Here is a 26,129-nt window from a genome sequence, read left to right on the forward strand (position 1 = left end):
TTTTCCGAGTTCACGCGGCACGAGTGTCCGAGTTGGAAGACCGTTAAAATCGATTTTTCCCAGTCGGAGCTCGTTCATTTCAGAGTTCCCAGTTCTGAACGCGGAATATGTTTTGTCTGTTCATTCGCGGGGCTCGGTGAAGACGTTAGGCGTAACGAAATGCTTCGTACGTTGCATGATGTGAACGGAGCACGTCACACAGACAGAGAGACAGACGCAACCAATCGGGTTGAAACAAAGGCGGGGCTCATTCTGGGGTATATATCATTGTGAATCGACGTATATTTTCGAAACAATTGGGCAGTTGACCGTTTGAAATTATATAGTCAAGAGCGACGTTTCGTAGCAAGCCATAATAACTGCAGGTCATACTTTATAGAATCGAAATGGTACGTTTCATGTCGAGAGTAACTTTAGTGGCGGTGGCTAGCTCAACGGACGAACTCATTTTGGTCTCGCTAACGTTAGCTGAATTCCCTTGCTTTAGCTAACATTAATTAGCCAGTCAATATAATGATTTCATTTCTACCCACAGCGTGAGTGCATCTCTATCCACGTTGGTCAGGCCGGTGTTCAGATCGGGAATGCCTGCTGGGAACTGTACTGCTTGGAACATGGGATCCAGCCCGATGGGCAGATGCCCAGTGACAAAACCATCGGCGGAGGGGATGACTCATGCAACACCTTCTTCAGCGAGACCGGAGCGGGAAAACATGTCCCCCGTGCTGTGTTTGTGGATCTCGAACCAACTGTTGTTGGTAAAGGACGAAAATAAAGTTGGTATTCAGATGTTAATCTATGTGACGTTAGATAGCGAATGTAACTTGTATAAAAAAAGGCCCGTTTAAGAAATCGCGCCTGAACTGTTTTTGTAGATGAGGTTCGCACCGGGACATACCGTCAGTTGTTCCACCCGGAGCAGCTCATCACCGGTAAAGAGGATGCCGCCAACAACTTCGCCCGAGGCCACTACACCATTGGCAAGGAGATCGTCGACCTGGTGCTGGACCGAGTTCGCAAGCTGGTTAGTAACGTTGTCTTTTTGTTACCCTGAACTGAAGCCGTCTGCTTTCAATTCCTAGTTGTGTAAGCTAGCTACTATAGCTGCATAGCAGCGTTTTATTTTTGGGGAGGAACAAATAGTTAGAGTAACGTTAGCTTGTTGTATTGCATGGCTCTGATTACCCATTTTACGAGGAGAACGTGTGCGCTCAAGTTGAGAAATGCACTGTTGACTAATCACATTCCGTGCATATTTGCGCAACCGTGGAATTCAAACCGAGGGTGCAATGAGAACTAGTGGGACTGTTGGCATCAATATTGGGCGGGAACTACGTTTCTATTCAAACCTTGCTTGAGATGACCCGATAGAATTGGAGGAAAGATGAGGGAAAAAAACGGACCCCTCTGACGCTGTACGTTAATATGACGTGTCATGACGTAACGTGCAGCACGCATAATTGCAACTCATTCTGTGTCGTATAGCCTCTCTCCACCAGGTGTAGCACTTCTCGCAGATTTAAAAACAAGAAAAGGACAGGGTAAGGGGAATACCTAGTGAATTGTACAACTGAATGCATACATTTTTGGGTCATCACTGCAAGCCAACATGACTCTCAAAAGCCGTGACAGCAGCTGTGTACTTCTGAAAACAGATGCGCATGCTTTGATGTTTCTACAACAATACATTGTATTACTAATAAGACTGTCTTAACCAAAATATCACAGATGAGACTAATTGCACCTGACCCTTTAAGGGCAGTAGGTTACCGTGGTAGTGCTACTCAAGGCCATGTTTGTGCCTGTCGAGTGTGAGCAATGAGTGGGATTTGAAAATGGCCTTAACCAGTACTCCATATCCCTTTCTACCACTGCTAAAATCTGCTCCACGCTTACACAAAAAACCTGCTCCAAATTTGCTCCATTCATTACAATCATAATTTAACTAACACCCATCTATTTTTGTGACTACCTGGACCTTCAAATTGGTGTAAGTATGGAAACCAAACCATATGATTTGAAAAGTATGAATTTGCAAATGCTAGTGAAGTGCTTATACTGTGGAGCCCTGGCCACCTGCCAATGTGGCTGGTGAAAGCCTTCTTAGCCACAAATGGCAAATCTACCTGCGGCGGTTGTTAAACCTGTGAGGCCTGTCTGTTTCTCACCCCAGTCGGACCAGTGCACTGGGCTTCAGGGCTTCCTGATCTTCCACAGCTTTGGTGGTGGAACCGGCTCCGGCTTTGCTTCTCTGCTCATGGAGAGACTGTCAGTGGACTATGGCAAAAAATCCAAACTGGAATTTGCCATTTACCCGTCACCTCAGGTATGAGTGGTTTAATTTACTTGCTCACATTAATATTTGGTAGATTTCTACATTAGCAAAATCGTATTGGACTTAATTGTCCTGTACTCAATACTTTTCTTCTAAATGGAGATGTTGATTATCAAACCGTGACACCAGATGACAGGTCTACCTCTTGTATGTGTTCAGGTGTCCACAGCAGTGGTGGAGCCCTACAACTCTATCCTGACCACCCACACCACCCTGGAACACTCAGACTGTGCCTTCATGGTCGACAATGAGGCCATTTATGACATTTGCAGTCGGAACCTGGACATTGAGCGCCCCACTTATACTAACCTCAACAGGCTCATTGGCCAGATCGTCTCCTCCATCACAGCTTCTCTGCGTTTCGATGGAGCCCTCAACGTGGACCTGACTGAGTTCCAGACCAACCTGGTGCCATACCCCCGTATCCACTTCCCCCTGGTCACCTACGCACCCATCATCTCTGCTGAGAAAGCCTACCACGAGATGCTTTCTGTGGCAGAGATCACCAACGCTTGCTTCGAGCCAGCCAACCAGATGGTGAAGTGTGACCCTCGCCATGGCAAGTACATGGCCTGCTGCATGCTGTATCGTGGGGATGTGGTGCCTAAGGATGTCAATGCTGCTATCGCCACCATCAAGACCAAACGCACTATCCAGTTTGTTGACTGGTGCCCCACCGGCTTCAAGGTAAACATATAATGGGTTTATTCATTCAGTGATCTATCTTCCCAAACCTTTTCAAGTACAATTGGTTAGTCAGATTATTATAATTTTTTTTGTTTTGTTCTTGTGCCCTGTAGGTAGGCATCAACTACCAGCCACCCACGGTGGTGCCAGGTGGAGATCTTGCCAAGGTCCAGAGAGCCGTTTGCATGTTGAGCAACACCACAGCCATCGCTGAGGCCTGGGCTCGACTCGACCACAAGTTTGATCTGATGTACGCCAAGCGTGCCTTTGTACACTGGTATGTGGGAGAGGGTATGGAGGAGGGGGAGTTCTCAGAGGCCAGAGAAGATCTGGCTGCCCTGGAGAAGGACTACGAGGAAGTGGGAGTGGATTCGGTGGAGGGAGAGGCTGAGGAAGGAGAGGAGTACTAAACCCTGACCTACTTACTGACCAATGTTTTACTGTCGATTTTAATAAAAGTTCTTTGGTCTATTCTCCTGTGTCCTTTGTACCATCTGTTCTTAATGTTTGGTGTCCAGTAGATGGCAACGAACAGACCACTGGGACATTAGGCAGAGCACACAGTATCAATTATAACAGGTTTATTGATTATTATGGAAAGTGAGCATGTCAACCAGTCTGCTAGTCTAGCATTACATTAGTTAGTTCCTAATGGAGTATAAAACCGGTACCATACGGGGGGGGGGCTTTTAAAAATACCTTTAAATAGTTAATATTTGAACCCCTATATGCTTTCCCTACTTGAGGTGAGCTGTTCTGTAAGTGCAACTGAGAACCCACTGTACAGATTACAGCTAGGTGTGCATATAATTAGTCATTAAAATCACTGATACTAGTCCAAGAGTGCTGTAGCCTGGCTGGCGAGCACCCAGCCCATCAGGGAAACAATTACTTTGGCATACTGACATCAACTTAAGCTGCATGGTTATTGCTCTAAAAATTTTACAATTATCAATTCCAGTTGGGAGAACTCCCTCTTATACCAGTATACAAAACTAGCCAAGTGTAAGATTCATATCCACCCCAAATGTTTATCTCCTTAACACAGTACATTCCTAGTCTTGTTTCTATGAACTTTTTGCACGTGAACTCACATCCTCCCAACCAGCTGGAAAGAAACAGACTCATCGATTAGTTGATTTTAAAATATTTACGATGCCATGCAGTACATTTTGAATTTAAATGAAACTATACTATTTGTATAGTTCTGTTCATTGTTGATGGACCAGGACTTCTTCCTTTAGAAGCATAGGAACTTTTGAGCTAACTATGTTATGATTACCAACCTCTGTGTGCGCACACACCCTTCAGAGAGGGACCTTTAGCTTACAAAAACATCTATACTGCAAGTTACCATATCTACCAGTCAGACAGATGGTTAGGTTTAGCTATGTGTTCAGAAGATTAAATCAGAAAGTTAGTCTTGGAATAAAACTAAGAGAACCAACCCCTAATGTACCGTCCAGGCTGTAGTCACTGGACAGAGTCCGTCTGAGAGCGGAGAGCCTCTGAGAAGCTGGTCAGAGGACGTTTCCCTCAGTGTTACTGACAGAGGGGCTGTAATTGGTTAGGTCACCAACCCTCATTGGGTCAACCCTTCAGTGTGCCACAGGTCAAAAGGTAGGGAAGGTCATCCATGGCGTTTCTATGGAGACGGACACTGCATGATGAAGCCAGTCCTGGGGGGCGGGTGTTGCTGGGAGGTTTGAAGGTAGGGCTGGGGCATGTAAGGGCAGCTGGGGAAAGGCATTGGGGGATAGGGGGCGACTGGATAGGGTAGGCCGCTGTGCTGAGGGGAGGGAGAAGAGGCAGCTCGCGTGGATTGGGGGGAGGGGGCCCCATTGGTAGAGGGGAGGTCCTGGGGTCGGCTGGGCTGGGAAGGAATCTGGGTGGGCCGAGTGAGACCCTTCAGCGCCAGCTCTCGGAGTTTGTCAATCTTGACGCGGCGCAGGTGAGCGAGATGGCGCCTCTGCTGGTAGTCGTCGATAAAGCAGTCGAGAGGCAGCTCTCCATCCAGGAACGAGTCTGCCATGTTCTACACAGGGACGGCACAAGCAAACACACTTAAACTAACACACGTCAACACAAAATACCTTAGAGTGAGTATTATTGTACGTGTCGCAGGGGTGAAAATAAGGCTGTACGGTATCCCGGGCAAAATAAATAGTGAGGGTATGCCATACCGATAAAACATGAACCTATCACAATAATTAAAACAAAATGTCAAGAAAACTGTAGGCTATTACACTCCTTTTTTATCATTACCGCATGTCTGAGGCATGAAAAATGCAAATGGAATTGAAAACAAGTGGTATAGCCTACACTCCAAAATCCGAAGTGGTTAAATGAAAACACAGACATTTTGCCAAGGCAGAGAGGAGTGGCCGGTGCACGGACTGAAGGGACAAACAATCGCCAAATGTCATTATACTTTTTTGGTGTTTTGTGTAACATGTCTCGTTCCATTCACCACTGTTTGGAGAATGGAATGTGTGAACGTGCGCATGTAGCCTAGTAAAGCCCTTTGAAGTGATTGTTTGACAATCAGATAAAAAAAACATGACTGGTTGTGTTTATGCCCCAATAAAAAGGTCATACATTTTAAAAGTGAAATGACAAGTTTTTATGACAAGGCCCACAGAGATCCTATTGAATTAATATGGATTTTATATCAGATCGGTAAAACTGTCAGAGCAGCTTACCGATCGCTGCAGCTGTACACAGCCCATCTGTAAATAGCCCATCCACCCAACTACCTACCTCATCCCCAAATTTGTTTTTGTTTTTCTGCTCTTTTGCGCACCAGTATTTCTACTTACACATCATCATCTGCTCATCTATCACTCCAGTGTCAATAGCTAAATTGTAATTAGTTTGCCACTATTGACCTATTTATTGCCTTACCTCCTTACTTCATTTGCACACACTGTATATTTCTATTGTGTTATTGACTGTACGTTTGTTTATTCCATGTGTAACTGTTGTTTGTGTCGCACTGCTTTGCTTCATCTTGGACAGATCGCAGTTGTAAATGAGAACTTGTTCTCAACTGGCCTACCTGGTTAAATAAAGGTGTTCTCAACTGGCCTACCTGGTTAAATAAAGGTGTTCTCAACTGGCCTACCTGGTTAAATAAAGGTGTTCTCAACTGGCCTACCTGGTTAAATAAAGGTGAAATAAAAATAAAAAGGAAATAAAATACGTAAATCTATGATTAGACCCATAAAAAATGTTGGTGCACGTGCAAATATAGGAGATCCTGTACTGGGAAGAAATTAATTCTACTTTCACCCCCGAGTGTGTACATGACTGTATTAATCTGTGTTCGTGTGTAGTTGTGAGAGTGTATTGTAGCATAAGTGTAGTTGTGAGTGTATTATTGTGTGTCTCTCACCTCAGTCTCTTCCTCTATCTTGGCTCCCTCAGCTTGCAGCAGAGCCAGCAGAATGTCCAGAGAACTGTTCTCTGTACCAGGGTCTGAGAGAGAGAGAAACAGTTAGAAAACACTAAAACAAACACTGATCACCACACAGTGAATCACTGTCCTGAATCTAAGTCGTGACCTGATTTCTGGGGCAGGGCTGGAATGTGACGGGACTACAGTAGCTGGCTGGCTGGGCCATTCAAAGGACGCAAAGCAGCATTGAGTACAGGAAAGCCAGGGGTATCAGGTAACAGCTGACTGACACAGTGATCACTAGATGGCCATGCTAGAAAGGACAAAGAAAATGTATTGAAGATCAAGCACATAAGATATCTGTTCTTGATTTAGGGGTTAATGTTAGGGCTTAGTTTGGTGGTGGAAACTGTGGTTAGAAAGTAGGTCCGGGAGATCGCGATACTTGTTAGTACTGTGGAAAGGAAACAAAACATGAAGCGGATTTAGCTTCTTTAGGAAAACAGCCCTAATGTTGGAAACAAAAATAATTATGTTGTCATCCAGAGTCACATGTATTTATTTTCCAAACTATAAAATCACACAATATTTTACATACAGCAGGTTTTTAAAAGACCAAAGAGTTTGGCCTGCTTCGTGTTTGAATTTTTGACATGGGGGAAGAAAAAAAAAACATTGCGATACTGGTATCGTCACAGCCATTTTAGAAAGGCTGTGTGCTTCCCTCCTTTCTATCGTGGCCATGTTGTGACAACCCGAATGACAGAGGATCAGTATCTTGGAACGACAACTGACTGAACTGGCTAGACCAGACAGACATGTAGCTGGTAGAAAATAGTCAGCTACCAACACAGACACAGAGAGAGAAAGACTAGTCTTTCAGAGAGCAAGAGTGCACAGATTGAGATGTAGAGACAGAGACTGGTACACGCTGTGGACTTAGTAATGTGGACTAGCTAGGGCTCTTATCGAATGTGGACTTGCTAGCATTCTTATCTAGTGTGCACTAGCTAAAGCTCTTACCAATTGTGGACTAGCTAGGGCTCTTACAGAGTGTGGACTTGCTTGGGTAGCGTGCTAGGGCTCTTACCAAGTGTGGACTAGTTACTAAGGCTCTTACAGAGTGTGGACTTGCTAGGGTAGCGTGCTAGGGCTCTTACCAAGTGTGGACTAGTTACTAAGGCTCTTACCGAGTGTGGACTTGCGTAGCTGGTAGTTGTCGTAGAGCTCCTGTAGGTGGCGGTAGCGTGAGGTGAGCTGGTTCTTCTGCAGGTCCAGTCTCGGCTGCAGCTGGAGGTTCTGTTCAGCCAGGCTGATGTTACTGCCTAGGGTCAGCTCCTTCACCTGCTGCACCTCACGCATCTATAACACACACAGTGACATAGACACACACACCGTACACACAGGGAGAGAGGTAAAAGGGAGATAAGGAGACAAGGGGGAAGGTGGGGTCAGTAGCACTAAACACAATACATGCAGACAGAGAGAGATCGACCCACCCAGACCTCCACGCCGTGGTATGTAGACCTATAGGTCAGGGACAAGCCAGCTTAGAGCCTAACCGCTGGAGGTTAAATATGAGTCTATTCTTATGGAGGACACGGATTACTCCACACCTTTATTGAGTGCTGTGTTTTAGCCTTGCATGGCCCCAGCCCTGCACCGGCTCACTATAGAGTTCAGCAGGCTATCAGTGACGGTGTTTAAACTGTGTTTGACTGTGTATGTCCTGTATTGATTTCACTGCCCTCAGAGCGATCAGAGCTCTGCTTTCTGCAGCGATACAATGCAGATATAGTAGCCTACGACTCGTGTGTCTATTACAGGGATTTATAATCTGCGTGTAGGTTTTTGGTGAAGGGGATTGTAAAGATATCAGTACTAATGAACTAAGCTATAATTAAATCATAAATAACATGGTTGGGATAGTATGGTGCCTTGCTGGCATCAAGCCAGAGTAGCAGGCACTAGACAGCCTTCCAGCCGTAGAGGCAGCCACAACCACAGATTTGCATCTCTGCTCACAGGTTGTTTGTGTAAATCTATTTCCACATTGGTGGGTAAGGATGAGCATCTTCCACCAGCGTCATGGTGGGGAGTCTTGATTCAGCCTCATACAGTACCGGTCAAAAGTTTGGACACACCTAATCGTTTCAATTTTTTTTCTTTATTTGTACTATTTTCTTCATTGTAGAATAATAGTGAAGACATAAAAACTATGAAATAACACATTAAATCATGTAGTAACCAAAAAAAGTGTTAAACAAATCTAAATATATTTTATATTTGAGATTCTTCAAAAGTAGCCACCCTTTGCCTTGATGACAGCTTTGCACACTCTTGGGATTCTCTCAACCAGCTTCATGAAGTAGTCACATGGAATGCATTTCAATTAACAGGTGTGCCTTAAATGTTCATTTGTGCAATTTCTTTCCTTCTTAATAATGCGTTTGAGCCAATCAATTGGTGTTGTGACAAGGTAGATACAGAAGATGGTGAAGGAAAAGCAGTCAACAAGTGCTCAGCATATGTGGGAACTCCTTTAAGACGGTTGGAAAAGCATTCCTCAGGAAGCTGGTTGAGAGAATGCCAAGAATGTGCAAGTGTAGCCGACGTGAAATGGCTAGCTAGTTAGCAGTGGTGCGCGCTAGTGGCGTTTCAATCGGTGACGTCACTTGCTCTGAGACCTTGAAGTAGTGGTTCCCCTTGCTCTGCAAGGGCCGCGGCTTTTGTGGAGCGATGGGTAACGATGCTTCGAGGGTGACTGTTGACGTGCGCAGAGCGTCCCTGGTTCGTGCCCAGGTCGGGGCGAGGGGACGGACGTAAAATCTATACTGTTACACAAAGCTGTCATCAAGGTAAAGGGTGGCTACTTTGAATAATATAAAATACATTTGGATTTGTTTAACACTTTTTTGGTTACTATGTGCTTCCATATGTGTTATTTCATAGTGTTGATGTCTTCACTATTATTCTACAATATAGAAAATAAAGAAAAACCCTTGATTGAGTTGGTGTGTCCAAAGTTGACTGGTACTGTACATGTCTACTGGATTAACAAATACAGAAGATGAAGAAGCAAGAAGACGGATTTCCCAAAACCTACACTACACAAGGCTGGCTAGGGATGGAGAGATGATGAACAACATAGTGGCAGAATGCTGTACAGTTTTTGAAAACACTGACATCCGTCCTCTGCTCCAGCTTCTCCAACCTAATGTGTGTATATCGGTGGGGTTGGATAAACATAGTCCATCTGTAAATAGCCCACCCAATCTACCTACCTCATCCCCATACTGTTTTTATTTATTTACTTTTCTGCTCTTTTGCACACCAGTATCTCTACCTGCACATGACCATCTGATCATTTATCACTCCAGTGTTAATCTGCAAAATTGTAATTATTCGCCTACCCCCTCATGCCTTTTGCACACAATGTATACAGTGCCTTGCGAAAGTATTCGGCCCCTTGAACTTTGCGACCTTTTGCCACATTTCAGGCTTCAAACATAAAGATATGAAACTGTATTTTTTTGTGAAGAATCAACAACAAGTGGGACACAATCATGAAGTGGAACAACATTTATTGGATATTTCAAACTTTTTTAACAAATCAAAAACTGAAAAATTGGGCGTGCAAAATTATTCAGCCCCCTTAAGTTAATACTTTGTAGCGCCACCTTTTGCTGCGATTACAGCTGTAAGTCGCTTGGGGTATGTCTCTATCAGTTTTGCACATCGAGAGACTGACATTTTTTCCCATTCCTCCTTGCAAAACAGCTCGAGCTCAGTGAGGTTGGATGGAGAGCATTTGTGAACAGCAGTTTTCAGTTCTTTCCACAGATTCTCGATTGGATTCAGGTCTGGACTTTGACTTGGCCATTCTAACACCTGGATATGTTTATTTTTGAACCATTCCATTGTAGATTTTGCTTTATGTTTTGGATCATTGTCTTGTTGGAAGACAAATCTCCGTCCCAGTCTCAGGTCTTTTGCAGACTCCATCAGGTTTTCTTCCAGAATGGTCCTGTATTTGGCTCCATCCATCTTCCCATCAATTTTAACCATCTTCCCTGTCCCTGCTGAAGAAAAGCAGGCCCAAACCATGATGCTGCCACCACCATGTTTGACAGTGGGGATGGTATGTTCAGGGTGATGAGCTGTGTTGCTTTTACGCCAAACATAACGTTTTGCATTGTTGCCAAAAAGTTCAATTTTGGTTTCATCTGACCAGAGCACCTTCTTCCACATGTTTGGTGTGTCTCCCAGGTGGCTTGTGGCAAACTTTAAACAACACTTTTTATGGATATCTTTAAGAAATGGCTTTCATCTTGCCACTCTTCCATAAAGGCCAGATTTGTGCAATATACGACTGATTGTTGTCCTATGGACAGAGTCTCCCACCTCAGCTGTAGATCTCTGCAGTTCATCCATAGTGATCATGGGCCTCTTGGCTGCATCTCTGATCAGTCTTCTCCTTGTATGAGCTGAAAGTTTAGAGGGACGGCCAGGTCTTGGTAGATTTGCAATGGTCTGATACTCCTTCCATTTCAATATTATCGCTTGCACAGTGCTCCTTGGGATGTTTAAAGCTTGGGAAATCTTTTTGTATCCAAATCCGGCTTTAAACTTCTTCACAACAGTATCTCGGACCTGCCTGGTGTGTTCCTTGTTCTTCCTGATGCTCTTTGCGCTTTTAACGGATCTCTGAGACTATCACAGTGCAGGTGCATTTATACGGAGACTTGATTACACACAGGTGGATTGTATTTATCATCATTAGTCATTTAGGTCAACATTGGATCATTCAGAGATCCTCACTGAACTTCTGGAGAGAGTTTGCTGCACTGAAAGTAAAGGGGCTTTTTGCACGCCCAATTTTTCAGTTTTTGATTTGTTAAAAAAGTTTGAAATATCCAATAAATGTCGTTCCACTTCATGATTGTGTCCCACTTGTTGTTGATTCTTCACAAAAAAATACAGTTTTATAGCTTTATGTTTGAAGCCTGAAATGTGGCAAAAGGTTGCAAAGTTCAAGGGGGCCGAATACTTTCGCAAGGCACTGTATACTCTTTTTTTCTACTGTGTTATTGACTTGTTTATTGTTTACTCCATGTGTAACTCTGTGTTGTTGTCTGTTCACACTGCTTTGCTTTATCTTGGCCAGGTCGCAGTTGTAAATGAGAACTTGTTCTCAACTAGCCTACCTGGTTAAATAAAGGTGAAATAAAATTGTAAAAATAAAAAAGAAGACGACAAATGTCCATCTTGCATGGACTAATAAAGTATATCTTATTTAACCAGATGTCAACCGGCTGTGAGAGGTGTTTATAGGGCTGGGCGATATGGCCAAAATATTATAGCACTGTATTAAAAAGAAATAAAAAATGACGCTATGATGTTATTTTATGTTTGTTAATAAGACATTTTCTAAATTTGCGTTATGAGTAGTGTGTGACCCTAGGGTGGCAACACATACATTCTAAGTGATTTCAATGGGTCTTTCTCCATACTAATTGTTTCATACTGTTCAATTCAACTTGAACCCCAAAAGTCATAATTTTCATTAATTTCTGCATTTGAGATCATCTCCACACTGCCACTTGGGCTGCACGATATGTGCAAGTAATCTGGGCCTTATTTTTAACCAAATGTTGCAATTTGACTTGCGATTTAGAGCAAAACGCTTGGGTTAACTTTTGGAATCATCGGAATAGAATGTATATTCTAATTATATTGTTAGAATATAATGGTGGGCACTTTCAATACAGTGTTGTTTGACATGACAACGAATGAAAATACCAGGGAGGAGTTATTGTGACAGACTAGGAACCAATGAGTTGAGAGTTGTTTCCTTGGGGACCCTATAATCTTTGGCAACATTGTTTTTTTTTTGTTGGGCTACATTGAATGTGTTCTCTTAGCTACTTTATGTAGCTAACATATTATTGCTTTGCCTCTAATTTAGAAGACACTGTTGCAAAAACAACATGGTGATTTAGGTCTACACCAGCACTGGTATTATCATGCTGTATAGCTAATTACGCTTGCTCTGACTCAGTACATGTAATAGCTAGCTGGCGATTAGCGGCTAACAAGATTTAGGAACAACTTTCTAACAAAAGACAAACTGGCTGTTTGCAGATGTAAGAAACACAAGATAACAGTGTAATTATAGAATGTTAGTGTATTTATATTAAGAAGCAACGTGACAACCGCATCGTTGTCATCAACAGTGTTGCAGTGTCCGGTGGTTGAGGAACATCAAATGCGCTCCTTGAGTGACAGGGGGGGCTTGGCTAGGTCCGTGTGGGAAAGCGGCATAGAGAGTGGAGATAGATGGCTCAAGTAGCGAAGTAAACTATAAAAATGGACGTTACACACTGCTTTTCACATTTAACAAACCAAACATTCAAATACCGGTATTGAGGGTCAAGTAAAAACCCAAACCGATCCGTACATCAATACCGGTATACCGCCCAGCCCTAGGTGTTTATAGTCGTAATATATCTGCGTATGAACCAGCTGTGCTCTGTGTGCTAAATGTGTCAACAATGATGACTAAAGAGGTGTGCTCCACCTAGGTTACTCAATAGGAAAACCTCTCCCAACTTTTCACAGATGTCGCACCTTCCAGAGAGAGCTGATGGCCGGTTGTCTTGTGTGTTCCCTTAGCATATAATAGGATCAAATACCACCACTACTAGGTACCATAAGACAGATCAGGGACCAGGTCCCCTCAAATCTGTTCAGTTCCTAAACGCGGGTGGGTCCATTACTTCTGTAAAAATGGGCATCAGATTGCATTTGTGCCTTAATGACAATGCCGCAATACCATTTGTGACCTGCTATATGTACACAAACAGGGTTATTGTCGAAAGTGATTCGACAATAGAAATATTGTGCCAAATGTTGAGTACAGTACAAGGAGCATGCTTCTCAGCTGTGCTGCAAAGAGGTGGATGTTGATGAGCTTGCTCAATGCATTCAAGAAGGAATTTATGAATGAAGCCAGGTCTGCCTGACGACATACATAAGTGCACAGCTAGCTAGATGTTTTGATTCTGGTTAGTGTTACTAGGGATAGCTAACGCTAGCAAAACACAATGGGAACTTACCTCGTCCATTTCTTTGACAATATCATTTAGTTTTTCATCGTCTTCAAGCAACTCGTTTAATTGAGTCATTGTGAATGAGCTAAATTTATCCGTGAGTTCTGCCATTTCACCCATGATGGTTGTTGTCTATCGATCCGTCTAGCTACAGTTGTTTCGGCTCAGAACAGAGAAGTGCTTGGATCACAAACCGGAAATAGGGACGATTTCTGGCAAATCAGAAGGGAGCAAAGAATCATGAAAATGGTTGTGGAATTTCTGATGTAGTTAGCTGGCAACTTTTTCAATAAACATTATCTTTACTTGTATGCTAGTTCTGTGTTTCTTAAAAACGTATCTGAGAAGACCATGACGTTATTAGGTTGTTTACATGCTAAAGGATAAATTCTCAGGGCTAAAAAAAAATCACAAAATTCAGACAAGACCTGTAGCATATTTGCATACCATTTTATGAACATGTGTTTGTAAATCTTTACAATACAAAGTAAACATACTCTGAAATGTATACACATACACTCATAAAGGTGAATGCACTGAACACAAAAAAACGAATAAATGCTATAAACCAGGGGTTCCAAATTACATTCAGCCGCGATTCGATTTCTTCTTGAACGTAGTTAATTAAACATAGTTATACATAATTTGTACACTGAAAATTGACCGAAAGAAGCTCAAACAGATACAGTATTTGACAAAAACAGAATCATTTCAAACCTTGATTACATTGGGATACGATCACATATGCCTCTATTTATGCGTGAGAATAATTGGTAACAGATTATCTAAATTAACATCACTTTCAGATCATTTTTTAAATTTACTTTTAATTTTATGTCCAAAACATTATTATTATAATACATTTATATATAAAAAGAGAGAGAGAGCGAGAGAGACAGAGACACACACACACATAGAACAAAAATGTAAATGCAACATGTAAATTGAGTGTCCAACGTTTCATGAGCTGAAATAAAATATCCCAGAAATTTTCCATCCACACAAAAAAAACATGTAAAAAATGTTGTGCACAAATTCGTTTACGGATGTTAGATGCTGTTATGCTGTTAGGGTGAGCATTTCTCCTTTGCCAAGATAATCCATCAACTTGACAGGTGTGGCATATCAAGAAGCTGACAAAAGAGCATGATCATTACACAGATTAACCTTGTGCTGGGGACAATAAAAGGCCACTCTAAAATGTGCAGTTTAATCACACAACACATTGCCACAGAGCGTGCAATTGTCATGCTGACTGCAGGAATGTCCACCAGAGCTGTTGCCATAGAATTGAGACGGAATCTAAAACAAAAATCCAGAAAATCACATTGTATGATTTTTAAGTAATTAATTTGCATTTTATTGCGGAGGCCATTGTGGAGAGGTTGGAGTCTGTTTGATTGAGTGTGTGGACAGGTGTCTTTTATACAGGTAACGAGTTCAAACAGGTGCAGTTAATACAGGTAATGAGTGGAGAACAGGAGGGATTCTTAAAGAAAAACTAACAGGTCTGTGAGAGCCGGAATTCTTACTGGTTGGTAGGTGATCAAATACTTATGTCATGCAATAAAATGCTAATTAATTACTTAAAAATCATACAATGTGATTTTCTGGATTTTTGTTTTAGATTCCGTCTCTCACAGTTGAAGTGTACCTATGATAAAAATGACAGACAGAAAATCGGCAGTGTATCAAATACTTGTTCTCCCCACTGTATGTGCTGTCAACCTACAGTACAATTTAGTTGCCTAAGTAATGGAGACAAGAGTGTGAGTGTTTGTATTGTTGCGGGCCTCGTTGAGTCTTAGAGGTCAGATAGCATCCATTTGGAGGACAGAGGTTAATGCGGGGGTAAAGGTTGTGACACCTTGAATAGAGGACAGTCTCCTCGGACTTTACCTGGATGGCGAACGGGGAAACAGGAGGGCGTGATGAGGATCCGTAGGTAAGGCTCACCTGGGATTCAGCTGGTGAGGGGGGGGGGGGGGGGGGGGGGGTGCAGAGGGACTCTGAGGGAGGCACATTCAGGTGCAACAAGCCCAGGTTACACACACACACACACACACACACGCTCTCACCCTCGTGAGCTCACACAATCACAGTCTCACGAGCACGCACAAACATAGTTTCACACTTAGTTTGTTCATCTTAAGATAACTACTGTAGGTGAGACAACAACACATCACAATGGTATCAAGTACATTTTCCCTCAACAAAGTATTTATTGGCAAAGTCAGTGCCAGTGGAAAAAGACAGTGGTCTTGGGGCATGCAAATTGATAGCAATCTGATGGCTTCTTGTGGTCAATTTGCAGAATAACACTGCATTATAATATTGGGTTTCCGTCACATTATAGCCCTTCCTTTGCTAACTGTGCCTTCAGAGTCGTCGTTACATTAGTACAAGAGGTTCCTGCTACAAACCACATGGCACACAGTGAATAAATTACACACGGGAGATATCATCAAAACAAACACACACAAAAAACTACTTCTGCATTGGTTTCAGGTGCATGGGCTCTGGTATCTAAACGACTGTCAGTCGGCCCTCACAAACTACAGTAGGGCCAAAGGATAGCGCAGGAAAAAACACACACAGCATCCAGTGGTTTTAAGCAGGCGCTGGAGATCAGAGAATATGTTGAGGGAAAAGAAACCTCAGTCCACACACCGAGATCTATGCTCCAACAGCCTCGGACAGTAAACTTATGGTTCCGAGCGGCGTGGGATTCATGTGTCTGGGTATGTCTCCCAGACCGTACTGTGATTTGTACAATGTTTAAAAGTGTAATAACTAACTACTATCCAGCTGAATGTAATAGACATATGTTTACATGTTAAATATCACATCATATCTACATTTTATAGAATATTTGTATACATTTATATGAAATTCAATGTGTATTACGTTTTTTATTTTTTAAGTAAAAACAGTGGTAAAGAATGCTAATAATAAATGGATGTTTGCTAATAGTTATTAGCTGTGCGTGGGATTATACAGTAGTTGTCAGTAGTCTAGCTGGCAAGTAGTAAGTGGATGTATGCGTGCGTGTGTGTTTTTACATGTGTGTGTGTCAGTAGTCATAGGTGTGGACATTCTGGCAGTGTAGTCCCCAGTCGGTGTGTGCGTCAGGGCCGGGGGAGATGCTTCCGGTGACTTTCATCTGGATTTACACTAGTGTAAACATTCTTCTCCTGTACACACACACACACACACACACACACACACACACACACACACACACACACACACACACAGGGTTGAATGGCAGAGGTAAGAATTGGTGAGGGGGGACAAAAATATATATAAAACCTTCAGTGTCTCATAACATACATCAGTAACATCACAGTATTATGTGCTCTATCTGTCGCACAATAATGACATCACAGTAATACATACAACAGTCCACATTCATTGGGTCCCTCAAAAGAGAGGTTTTACTCACAGTCAGACGGGGGGCTGGGTGGGTGGGGTTACAGAGGGGTCAGGTGCTGAAGGCAGATCTATGGTGTCCATGGGTATCTTCACTGGAGGAGGGAGGGGACTCTTGGGCTGTGGCAGAGGGGGGAAACAGGGGGGAAACTATCAGCATGCAGGAGGAACTGATAGAGGAGTGGCTTAACAGAGACGTGAGGGATGATGCCCCAAATACACACACACACATCCAAGCACACGCTCACACACACATTGCATGCTTAAATCTAAGCAAAACGGACCGATTCTACTACAAAGACAGGATTGAACCATGCAGGTAAAAGTGTGAGGGAGAAAGACATCAAGACACACCCACACACACAAAGACAGACCAACCAACATCGAGGCAGACAAACAGGCAATAGTAAGTGTTATACAGTGCCTTTTCAGCAACACTGTGGGACAGAGAAAAGAGAAAGGTATTAGTCAGAGATAACAATCCGAGGAACAACACACATCAATATAAAACACTCAACAAAACAGATGGAGCCACTCCTACACACCACACCGCCATTACATCCTACTCCCACTGCCATTCTGGCACTGTGTGTGTGTGTGTCTGCTAGTCCTCGTCTCTCACCTCCTCGTCGCTCTCCGGCTCTGCTACTTTGGTCCTTTTGTGGTCTTTCTTTTTCTTCCCATCCTTCTCCTTCTTCTTGTCTTTCTCCGGCAGGATGTCGTCCAGCCAGGCCAGGTCGTGTTGAGAGAACATCAGGTCCATCATCTTACGCACCACCATCAGACCCAGGATCTACACATCGAGAAAAAAAAGGGTACGTATCCCCATCAACCCATGCACCGGCTCACATTTCCAATAGGAAAGAAGGTATAACCAAACGCGCTTCAGCCCAGCCCAGCCCATTCATCTTAAGATAGCTAGGTGGGACAACCACATATTGTATCACAGTCATAGTTAGTACAATAAAGTAGCTATCAGAAAAGTCAGCTAGTAAACGGGGAAAAAGTCAAGTGCATGTGGGTTATTTTTTTTGGGGGGGGTGGGGGGGGGGCGTCGTGGTCTGGCGTGAGAAGGGGATGCGAAGGGGGAGGATGCTGTGGGATTATTTAAGATACTCTTTGTAGAAGCAGGGTTTTGGATGTTTTCGGAAGATGGGCAGGGACCACTGCTTTTAATCAGGGCAAGGTGACCGGAAACATGACCGAATACAAACAGTGTAGCTATCCCTCTGCAAGGCAATCAAACAAGCTAAGCGTCAGTCTAGAGACAAAGTGGATTCGCAATTCAATGGCTCAGACACGAGAGGTATGTGTCAGGGTCTTACAGTTAATCACAGACTACAAAAGAAAAACCAGCCCCGTTGCAGACCAGGATGTCTTGCTCCCAGACAGACTAAACAACTTCTTTGCTCGCTTTGAGGACAATACAGTGCTACAGCCCGCTACCAAAACCTGCAGGCTCTCCTACACTGTAGCCAACGTGAGTAAAACATTTAACTTCTTGGTGAAAGGGGGGCAGTATTGAGTAGCTTGGATGAATAAGGTGCCCAGAGTAAACTGCCTGCTACTCTGTCCCAAATGCGAATATATGTATATTATTAGTAGTATTGGATAGAAAACACTCTGAAGTTTCTAAAACTGTTTGAATGATGTCTGTGAGTATAACATAACTTATATGGCAGGCGAAAACCTGAGAAAAATTCAACCAGGAAGTGGGAATTCTGAAGTTTGTAGTTTTTCAACTCTTTGCCATTCCAATATACAGTGTAAATTGGGTCATATTGCAATTCCCAAGGCTTCCACTAGACGTCAACAGTCTTTAGAACTTTGTTTGAGGCTTCTACTGTGAAGTGGGGGCGAATGAGAGGGGAGGCTCAGCTCAGTGAACACGCGTTATTTAGCAGGCGAAACCCCTAGGACAAACCATTCAGATTTTTTTTTGAGGTCACTCTCTTTTCAATGGGTTTTCATTGGGAATCCAGATGCCTAAGGGACCTTCTTGCAGTTCCTATCGCTTCCACTGGATGTCAACAGTCTTTAGAAATTGATTGAGGTTTTTCCTTTGTGTAACGAAGAAGTATGGACATCTTGAACGAGGGTCACTTGAAGTGTACTGTTAGATAGAGGCGTGTGACAAGAAAGATAGCTACAGTTGGCAAAGTTTACAGGTAACTTTTGAGATATTTTGTAGTCACATTGGGCAAGTTGGAATCAGTGTTTTTCTGGATCAAACACGCCAAATAAATGGACATTTTGGATATATATTGACGGAATTCATCGAACAAAAGGACCATTTGTGATGTTTATGGGACATATTGGAGTGCCAACAAAAGAAGCTCATCAAAGGTAAGGTATGAATTATATTTTTATTTCTGCGTTTTGTGTCATGCCTGCAGGGTTGAAATATAATTTTCTCTCTTTGTTTACGGAGGTGCTATCCTCAGATAATAGCATCGTTTGCTTTCGCCGAAAAGCCTTTTTGAAATCTGCCATGTTGGCTGGATTCACAACAAGTGTACCTTTAATTTGCTATCTTGCATGTGTGATTTAATGAAAGTTTGATTTTTCGCAATTTATTTGAATTTGGCGCTCTGCATTTTCCCTGGCTTTAGGTCAGGTGGGACGCTAGCTTCCCACATATCCATATCTCTAATTCCATGTATAACACTTGTATTTTCATCAACATTTATGATGAGTGTTTCTGTAAATTAATGTGGCTCTCTGCACAATCACCGCATGTTTTAGAACTACTGAACGTAACGCGGCAATGTAAAATGAGATTTTTTTATATAAATATGCACTTTAGCGAACAAAACATACATGTATTGTGTAACATGAAGTCCTATGAGTGTCATCTGATGAAGATCATCAAAGGTTAGTGATTAATTTTATCTCCATTTGTGCTTTTTGTGACTCTCTTTGGCTGGAAAAATGGCTGTGTTTTTCTGTGACTTGGTGGTGACCTAACATAATTATTTGTGGTGCTTTCGCTGTAAAGCCTTTTTGAAATCATACAATTCTCATTAATCCAGCCACAGTGTATCTTTAAAATGGTGCAAAACACTTGTATGCTTGAGGAATTTTAATTATGAGATTTTTGTTGTTTTGAATTTGGCGCACTGCACTTTCACTGGTAGTTGGCGAGGTGGGACGCTACCCTCCCACATATCCCAGAGAGGTTAAACGTGTTAACCCTCGCAAGGCTGCAGGCCCAGATGGCATCCCCGGCCGCGTACTCAGAGCATGCACAGACAAGCTGGCTGGTGTGTTTACGGACATATTCAATCAATCCTGATCCCAGTCTGCTGTTCCCACACGCCCATAACCGTAAGGCTCTCCAGAGGGTAGTGAGGTCTGCACAACGCATCACCGGGGGCAAACTACCTGCCCTCCAGGACACCTACACCACCCGATGTCACAGGAAGGTCAAAAAGATTATCAAGGACAACAACCACCCGAGCCACTGCCTGTTCACCCCGCTATCATCCAGAAGGCGAAGTCAGTACAGGTGCATCAAAGCGTGGACCGAGAGACTGAAAAACAGCTTCTATCTCAAGGCCATCAGACTGTTAAACAGCCATCACTAACATTGAGTGGCTGCTGCCAACATACTGACTCAACTCTAGCCACTTTAATAATGGAAAAATTGATGTAATAAATGTAACACTAGCCACTTTAAACTATGCCACTTTCTATAATGTTTTTTTTACCCTACATTGCTCATCTCATATATGTATATACTGTACTCTATACCATCTACTGCATCTTGCCTATGCCGTTTGGCCATCACTCATTCATATATTTTTATGTACATATTCGTATTCATTCCTTTACACTTGTGTGTGTATAAGGTAGTTGTGAAATTGTTAGGTTAGATTACTTGTTAGATATTGCAGCATGGTCGGAACTAGAAGCACAAGCATTTCGCCACACTCACATTAACATCTGCTAACCATGTGTATGTGACAAATCAAATTTGATTTGATTTGACTCTGCTGTCCTAGCTGGTTCCACTATTAGGGTGCCAGGACAGAAAAGAGCGTGGACTGGGCTGAGTGGGAGCTGCCCTCTCGTAGGAGTGGGAGGGCCAAGAGACCAGAGGTGACAGAACATAGTTCTGGGGTTTGGGGTGTAGCGTTTGAGCATAGCCTGAAGGTAGGGAGGGGCTGTTCCTCCTGCTGCGCCATAGGCAAGTATCATGGTCTTGTAGTGGATGTTAGTTTCGACTGAAAGCTAGTGGAGTGTGCGGAGGAGCAGGATGAGAATTTTGGGAAGGTTGAACACCAGGCGGGCTGCAGCATTCTGAATACGTTGCAGGGGTTTGATGGCACAAGTGGGGAGCCGAGCCAACAGCGAGTTGTAGTCCCGACGGGAGATGACAAGTGCCTCGATTAGAACCTGCGCCGCTTCCTGTGTGAGGCAGGGCCGTATGCTACGGATATTGTAGAGCATGAACCTGCGTTAGTGAGTCACTGTTTTGATGTTGGCAAAGAACAGCATGGTGTTTTCCAGGGTCACGCCAATGTTCTTTGCACTCTGGCAGGGGGACATTGTGGAATTGTCAACTATGATGGAGAGGTCTTGGGAGTGGGCAGCCCTACCCCGGGAGGAAAGGCAGCTCCGTCTTTTCGAGGTTGAGCCTGAGGTGGTGGGCCGACATCCAATCTGAGATATCTGCCAGGCACACAGAGATGCTTGTCGCCAATTGGTAGGAGCGGCGTGCCAGGTAGGATGCAATTCAAGAGTGTGAAAAGCCTGAGATGCCCATCCCTGAGAGGGTGGAGAGGAGGATCTAATGGTTCACTGTTTTGAAGGCAGTGGATACATCTCGGAGGATGAGGACAGAGGAGAGAGAGTCAGCGTTGGCAGTGCGGAGAACCTCTGTGACACAGAGAGGAGCAGTCTTAGTTGAGTGAACCGTCTTGAAACCTGACGGGTTAGGGTCAAGAAGATCCTTTTGAGAGATAGCGAGAGTGTTGGTTAGAGACAGCATGCTCAAGTGTTTTGAAAATGAAAGAACGAAGGGGTACTGGTCTGTATTTTTTTTTATGTCAGAGGGACCGAGTGTTGATTTCTTGAGGAGGGGAGCGACTCTGGCCAGTTTGAAGTCAGAGGGGATGGTCAGGGAGGAGTTGATGAGGGCAGTGAGAAATGGGAGGTCTCCAGAGATGGTCTGGAGAAGGGAGGAAGGGATGGGGTCAAGCGGGCAGGTTGTTGGGTGGCCGGACCTCAGTAGTTGCAAGATTTTATCTGAAGAGAGAGGGGAGAAAGGCGTAGGGTAGTTTTGTGTGAGTGGGACCAATGGATTCTGTAGGCTGAGTGAATGAGGGATGTCGCTAACCTTCTTTTCAAAGTGGTTGACTAAGTTGTCTGCGGAGAGGGGGGGGGGGGATTAAGGAGAAAGTCGAAAAGAGTTTCCTAGGGTTAGAGTGACAGAAAGTGGTTTTAGCAGCAGATACAGAGGACGAGAAGGTAGAGATGAGGAAGTGAAAGGATGATAGGTCCTCCGGAAGTTTAGTTTCCCTCCATTTTCGCTCAGCTTCCCGCAGCCCTCTTCTTTAAGCTTGCAATGAGTCACTCGGAGGAAGGCCGGAGCCGGCCGGGAGAAAAGGGGGACAGAGCAAGTCATAGGATGTGGAAAGGGAGGAGAGTAGGATTGAAGAGGCAGAATTCGGATACAGAGGGGGGAGAAGGATTAAGCAGAAGTGAGAGATAATAGGATGAGAATAGTGGGAGAGAGGGAGTGAAGACTGCGACCGCGCATGACCGTCTGGGTAGGGGCTGAGTGGCTGTTGGAGGAGACGGAGACAGAAAAGGAAACACAGTAGTGATCAGCGACTTGGAGGGGGAGGGGGGGGGGGTTGCAGTGAGATTAATAGGCGAACAGCCTACATTAAAGATGAGGTCAAGCCTATTGCCTGCCTTGTGAGTGGGAAGAGACTGGGAACGGGTCAGGTCAAAAGCGGCAAGGAGAGGGAAGAAAGAGTTAGAGAGAAATTAATTGAAGGCAGACGTAGGGAGTTTGAAGTCGCCGAGTACGAAGAGCAGTGAGCCATCGTCAGGAAATGAGCTCACCGAGCTCATTGAGGAACTCTTAGGGGACCTGGTGGGTGATAGATAGCAAGTGACAGCATGGAAGTTAAAGGAGGAGATGGACAGGTGTGCGGGAGAAAAGAGAAAATCTCCACTTAGGAGGAATTCGTAGCCCGTGGCCACCACCACCACGACCAGATGCTCTCGGACTATGAGAGAGAACGCAGTCAGATGAAGAGAGAGCGGCTGGAGTAGCCGCTTTCTCTGGTGTGATCTACTGAGATGTACTCAGCGGTCTTGACCACAGATCGGCAGTTCCAAAGACCAGGAATTTCACATGGGTTGTGTGCGCAGGGTACACTAAATTAAAAGGTCTGTAAAGCCTACAGGGAGAGGAGGGAACATGTATAGAAACACACACACATAGTTGCCAAAACTACATAAGAGCAAAATGAAATCATCTGAAAATAACTAGGTAAGATAGTCCAATGAGAGAGTGGTGTGGAGTCTTCCTCTCTTTCCTTCCTCAAACACCTCGGCCGAACAACTCGTTCGAAGCGCCTTTGTTTCAGTGGCGGTCTTAGTTTGGCGATGAGACCGCCGCTGAGAAAACAGGGTAGACTGAAGTACTAACACTAATTGCCTTGTAGAGGTGAAGAGCACACCTCCCGGTACTAATTACTGATTGCCAAGGAGAGGAGTGTGAAGGAACATTTTATGTTTGTTTCTAATAACCAATTTGACTGGGTTCATGCAAGTGACTGATTGATCGTGCCTGGGAGGAATCTTCACTATCAGTCTAAGCAATTTGGCAGTACGCCCAGAACCAAGGGATATCTCAGTTTCAAGGTCTCAGCTTGGAGAGAAGAAGCCTCGTGAGGTATTGGTCGGTCGCATGCATGAATCAAACGTTAATGATGAATTTGTTATGAATAATGAATCATGTAAATCATGCAAATATGACCTGTCTGTGTAAGCAGTATATTGGAGAACTAATGGGACTCTCCCGGCCGACGTGTGCTATGCTGCATTCAGTATTATCCAGCTTGCTGATAATAAAGAATTACTCATTTAATATTGACTTCAGGTTGTCGCTGGTATTGCACTTCCACGACACTACCCCTCCAACGCAGACACACACACAGAGCGATCACCATGACAGGGAAGATGATGGCCGCTACGGTAGACTTGAGGGTCCAGAGGACAGCCAGACAGATAATCTGGACCAGGGTGAAGAGATGGACTCTCCTCAGAGGAACGTGACGCAGGAAGGAGAAGTCTGGCTGGTGCTTGGCTGGCATCAGATACAGCTTGATACGCTCCCAGAACTAGGAGGGAGAGAGGAGGTGGGTGAGTACACACACACATAAACGCGTGTGTGCGTGCAGACATATACATACATACATACACACACAGACAGACACGCATACGAGTGCACATACACACACACAAATGTACCTGTATTCCTGCAAGTGAGGCTACTCCCATGTAGAGGAAGACACCGTAGAGAACAGGCATGGGGATGTACTGGGGGGAAACACAATATACAGGTTAACACAATCCTCCATAACACCACCCACTTTGTAATGTGGAGGCCCATTCTCTCACTGACTCACCTGAAGGACAGGAGCTAGGAAGATGGAAACTCCAGTTAAGACAAACACCAGAATACCCGTCAACCTCTGCTCCCTGTAAAACACACACACACACACACACACACACACACACACACACACACACACACACACACACACACACACACACACACACACACACACACACACACACACACACACACACACACACACACACAGTTAGAACAAACATCACCGTCAACCTCTAACACACTCACCCTGTCACCCACACCCACTATATCTCTCCTCACTCATACAAACCCTGTATCCCTCCCTACCTGACTCCCAGGAACTGGGGCTGCTCTCCTGGGGCGCTGGACTCACTCTCCATCTTCAGAGAGTCGATGTGGGCGATGGAGATGACAGTTGCAGCCACGTACCAGGGCAGGCCCAGGAAGGAACACACTGCCATCAGAATACCCACCCAGAACAGGTCCAGATGGTACCCACAACCTTTCTGTTAGAGGAAGAAGGAGGGGAGGGAGAAGGAGGGGAGGGAAATGGGGAGCGGAGAGAGAAGGAGGGGAGGGCGAAGGAGGAGAGGGAAGGAGGGCAGCGGAGAGAGAAGGAGGGGAGTGGAGAGAGAAGGAGGGGAGCGGAGAGAGAAGGAGGGGAGCGGAGAGAGGAGGAGAGCAGAGAGAGAAGGAGGGGAGCGAGGAAGGGAGGAGAGAGAAGAAGGAGGGGGAGAGAGAAAAAGGAGGGGAGTGAGAAGTGGGAGAAGGAGTGGGAGGAAGAAGGAGGGGAGAAAGACAGGAGGGATAAGGAGGAGAAGGACGGGAGGGATAAAGAGGGAAAGGTGAAGGAGGGGAGGGAGAAGGAGGAGAGGGAGAATGAGGAGGAGGAGGGGAGAGAGAGGGAGGGAGGGGAGAGAGAGGGAGGGAGAAAGTGAGAGGGAGGGAGGGGAGTGAGTGAGAGGGAGGGGAGGGAGAAGAAGCGGGAGAGAGAAGGAGGGGGAGAGAGAAGGAGGGGAGAGAGAAGGAGGGGGAGAGAAAAGAGGGGGAGAGAGAAGGAGGGGAGAGAGAAGGAGGGGAGGGAGAAGGAGGGGAGAGAGAAGGAGGGGAGAGATAAGGAGGGGAGAGAGAAGGAGGGGAGGGAGAAGAAGCGGGAGAGAGAAGGAGGGGAGAGAGAAGGAGGGGGAGAGAGAAGAAGCGGGAGAGAGAAGGAGGGGGAGAGAGAAGGAGGGGAGGGAAAAGAAGCGGGAGAGAGAAGGAGGGGGAGAGATAAGGAGGTGGAGAGAGAAGGAGGGGAGAGAGAAGGAGGGGGAGAGAGAAGGAGGGGAGAGAGAAGGAGGGGGATGGGGAGCGGAGAGAAAGGGAGGGGAGAGGTAGCATTCAAGAGTTATTGTGTTGCTGTTGTGTTCATGGTTGTATTTCATGGTTATTGAATGGCCGTGTTTATGTTGCATTTATATTTATGTTCCTATTTTTGGGGGGAGAAAACAGCCACGAACAGAGTGTGATGGAGAGGATTCGCCGACGGGCTACGCTCCCTTGGGAGAG

At 44.6% G+C, this 26,129-nt stretch overlaps 3 protein-coding genes across 9 annotated transcripts in view; 1 reads left to right on the plus strand and 2 right to left on the minus strand.

The window, feature by feature from the left end:
- The first annotated feature begins 249 nt into the window (after positions 1-249).
- LOC139388039 (tubulin alpha chain, testis-specific-like) lies at positions 250-3,495 on the plus strand. The gene is made up of 6 exons (XM_071134534.1): positions 250-389; positions 536-758; positions 876-1,024; positions 2,174-2,326; positions 2,495-3,022; positions 3,136-3,495. Exons 1-6 carry the CDS (start codon positions 387-389, stop codon positions 3,430-3,432), a joined length of 1,353 nt encoding a protein of 450 aa, XP_070990635.1. The 5' UTR covers positions 250-386; the 3' UTR covers positions 3,433-3,495.
- Positions 3,496-3,580: 85 nt separating this feature from the next.
- On the minus strand, positions 3,581-13,720 carry LOC139388332 (vacuolar protein sorting-associated protein 37B-like). The gene is made up of 4 exons (XM_071134943.1): positions 13,538-13,720; positions 7,610-7,781; positions 6,417-6,499; positions 3,581-5,057 (listed from the first exon to the last, which is right to left on the minus strand). Exons 1-4 carry the CDS (start codon positions 13,649-13,651, stop codon positions 4,668-4,670), a joined length of 759 nt encoding a protein of 252 aa, XP_070991044.1. The 5' UTR covers positions 13,652-13,720; the 3' UTR covers positions 3,581-4,667.
- Positions 13,721-15,532: 1,812 nt separating this feature from the next.
- Positions 15,533-26,129, minus strand: part of LOC139387881 (electrogenic sodium bicarbonate cotransporter 4-like) — a 35,560-nt gene continuing 24,963 nt past the window's right edge. For 6 of the 7 annotated variants that reach the window (XM_071134208.1, XM_071134206.1, XM_071134204.1 and 3 more), the window contains 7 exons: positions 24,909-25,087; positions 24,613-24,685; positions 24,455-24,523; positions 24,151-24,324; positions 17,586-17,756; positions 16,977-17,083; positions 15,533-16,725 (listed from right to left, as the gene is read on the minus strand). In XM_071134208.1, coding sequence (XP_070990309.1) covers positions 16,979-17,083; positions 17,586-17,756; positions 24,151-24,324; positions 24,455-24,523; positions 24,613-24,685; positions 24,909-25,087 — 771 coding nt within the window. In that variant the 3' untranslated portion in view covers positions 15,533-16,725; positions 16,977-16,978. Of the gene's footprint in view, positions 16,726-16,976; positions 17,084-17,103; positions 17,401-17,585; positions 17,757-24,150; positions 24,325-24,454; positions 24,524-24,612; positions 24,686-24,908; positions 25,088-26,129 lie in introns of those variants that run through there. The other variant, XM_071134207.1, reaches the window with a different exon arrangement.

Source organism: Oncorhynchus clarkii, chromosome 29, assembly GCF_045791955.1.
Source record: "Oncorhynchus clarkii lewisi isolate Uvic-CL-2024 chromosome 29, UVic_Ocla_1.0, whole genome shotgun sequence".
Classification (NCBI taxonomy): domain Eukaryota; kingdom Metazoa; phylum Chordata; class Actinopteri; order Salmoniformes; family Salmonidae; genus Oncorhynchus; species Oncorhynchus clarkii.

Coding starts and splice junctions, on each gene's coding strand:
- LOC139388039 (XM_071134534.1), top strand. Junction 759..875: donor TCTCGAACCAACTGTTGTTG/GTAAAGGACGAA, acceptor CTGTTTTTGTAG/ATGAGGTTCGCACCGGGACA. Junction 3,023..3,135: donor GGTGCCCCACCGGCTTCAAG/GTAAACATATAA, acceptor TGTGCCCTGTAG/GTAGGCATCAACTACCAGCC.
- LOC139388332 (XM_071134943.1), bottom strand. CDS start 13,651: ATGGGTGAAATGGCAGAACTCACGGATAAATTTAGCTCATTCACAATG. Junction 7,782..13,537: donor TTGTCAAAGAAATGGACGAG/GTAAGTTCCCAT, acceptor TGTGTGTTATAG/ATGCGTGAGGTGCAGCAGGT. Junction 6,500..7,609: donor GCTACGCAAGTCCACACTCG/GTAAGAGCCTTA, acceptor TCTCTCTCTCAG/ACCCTGGTACAGAGAACAGT.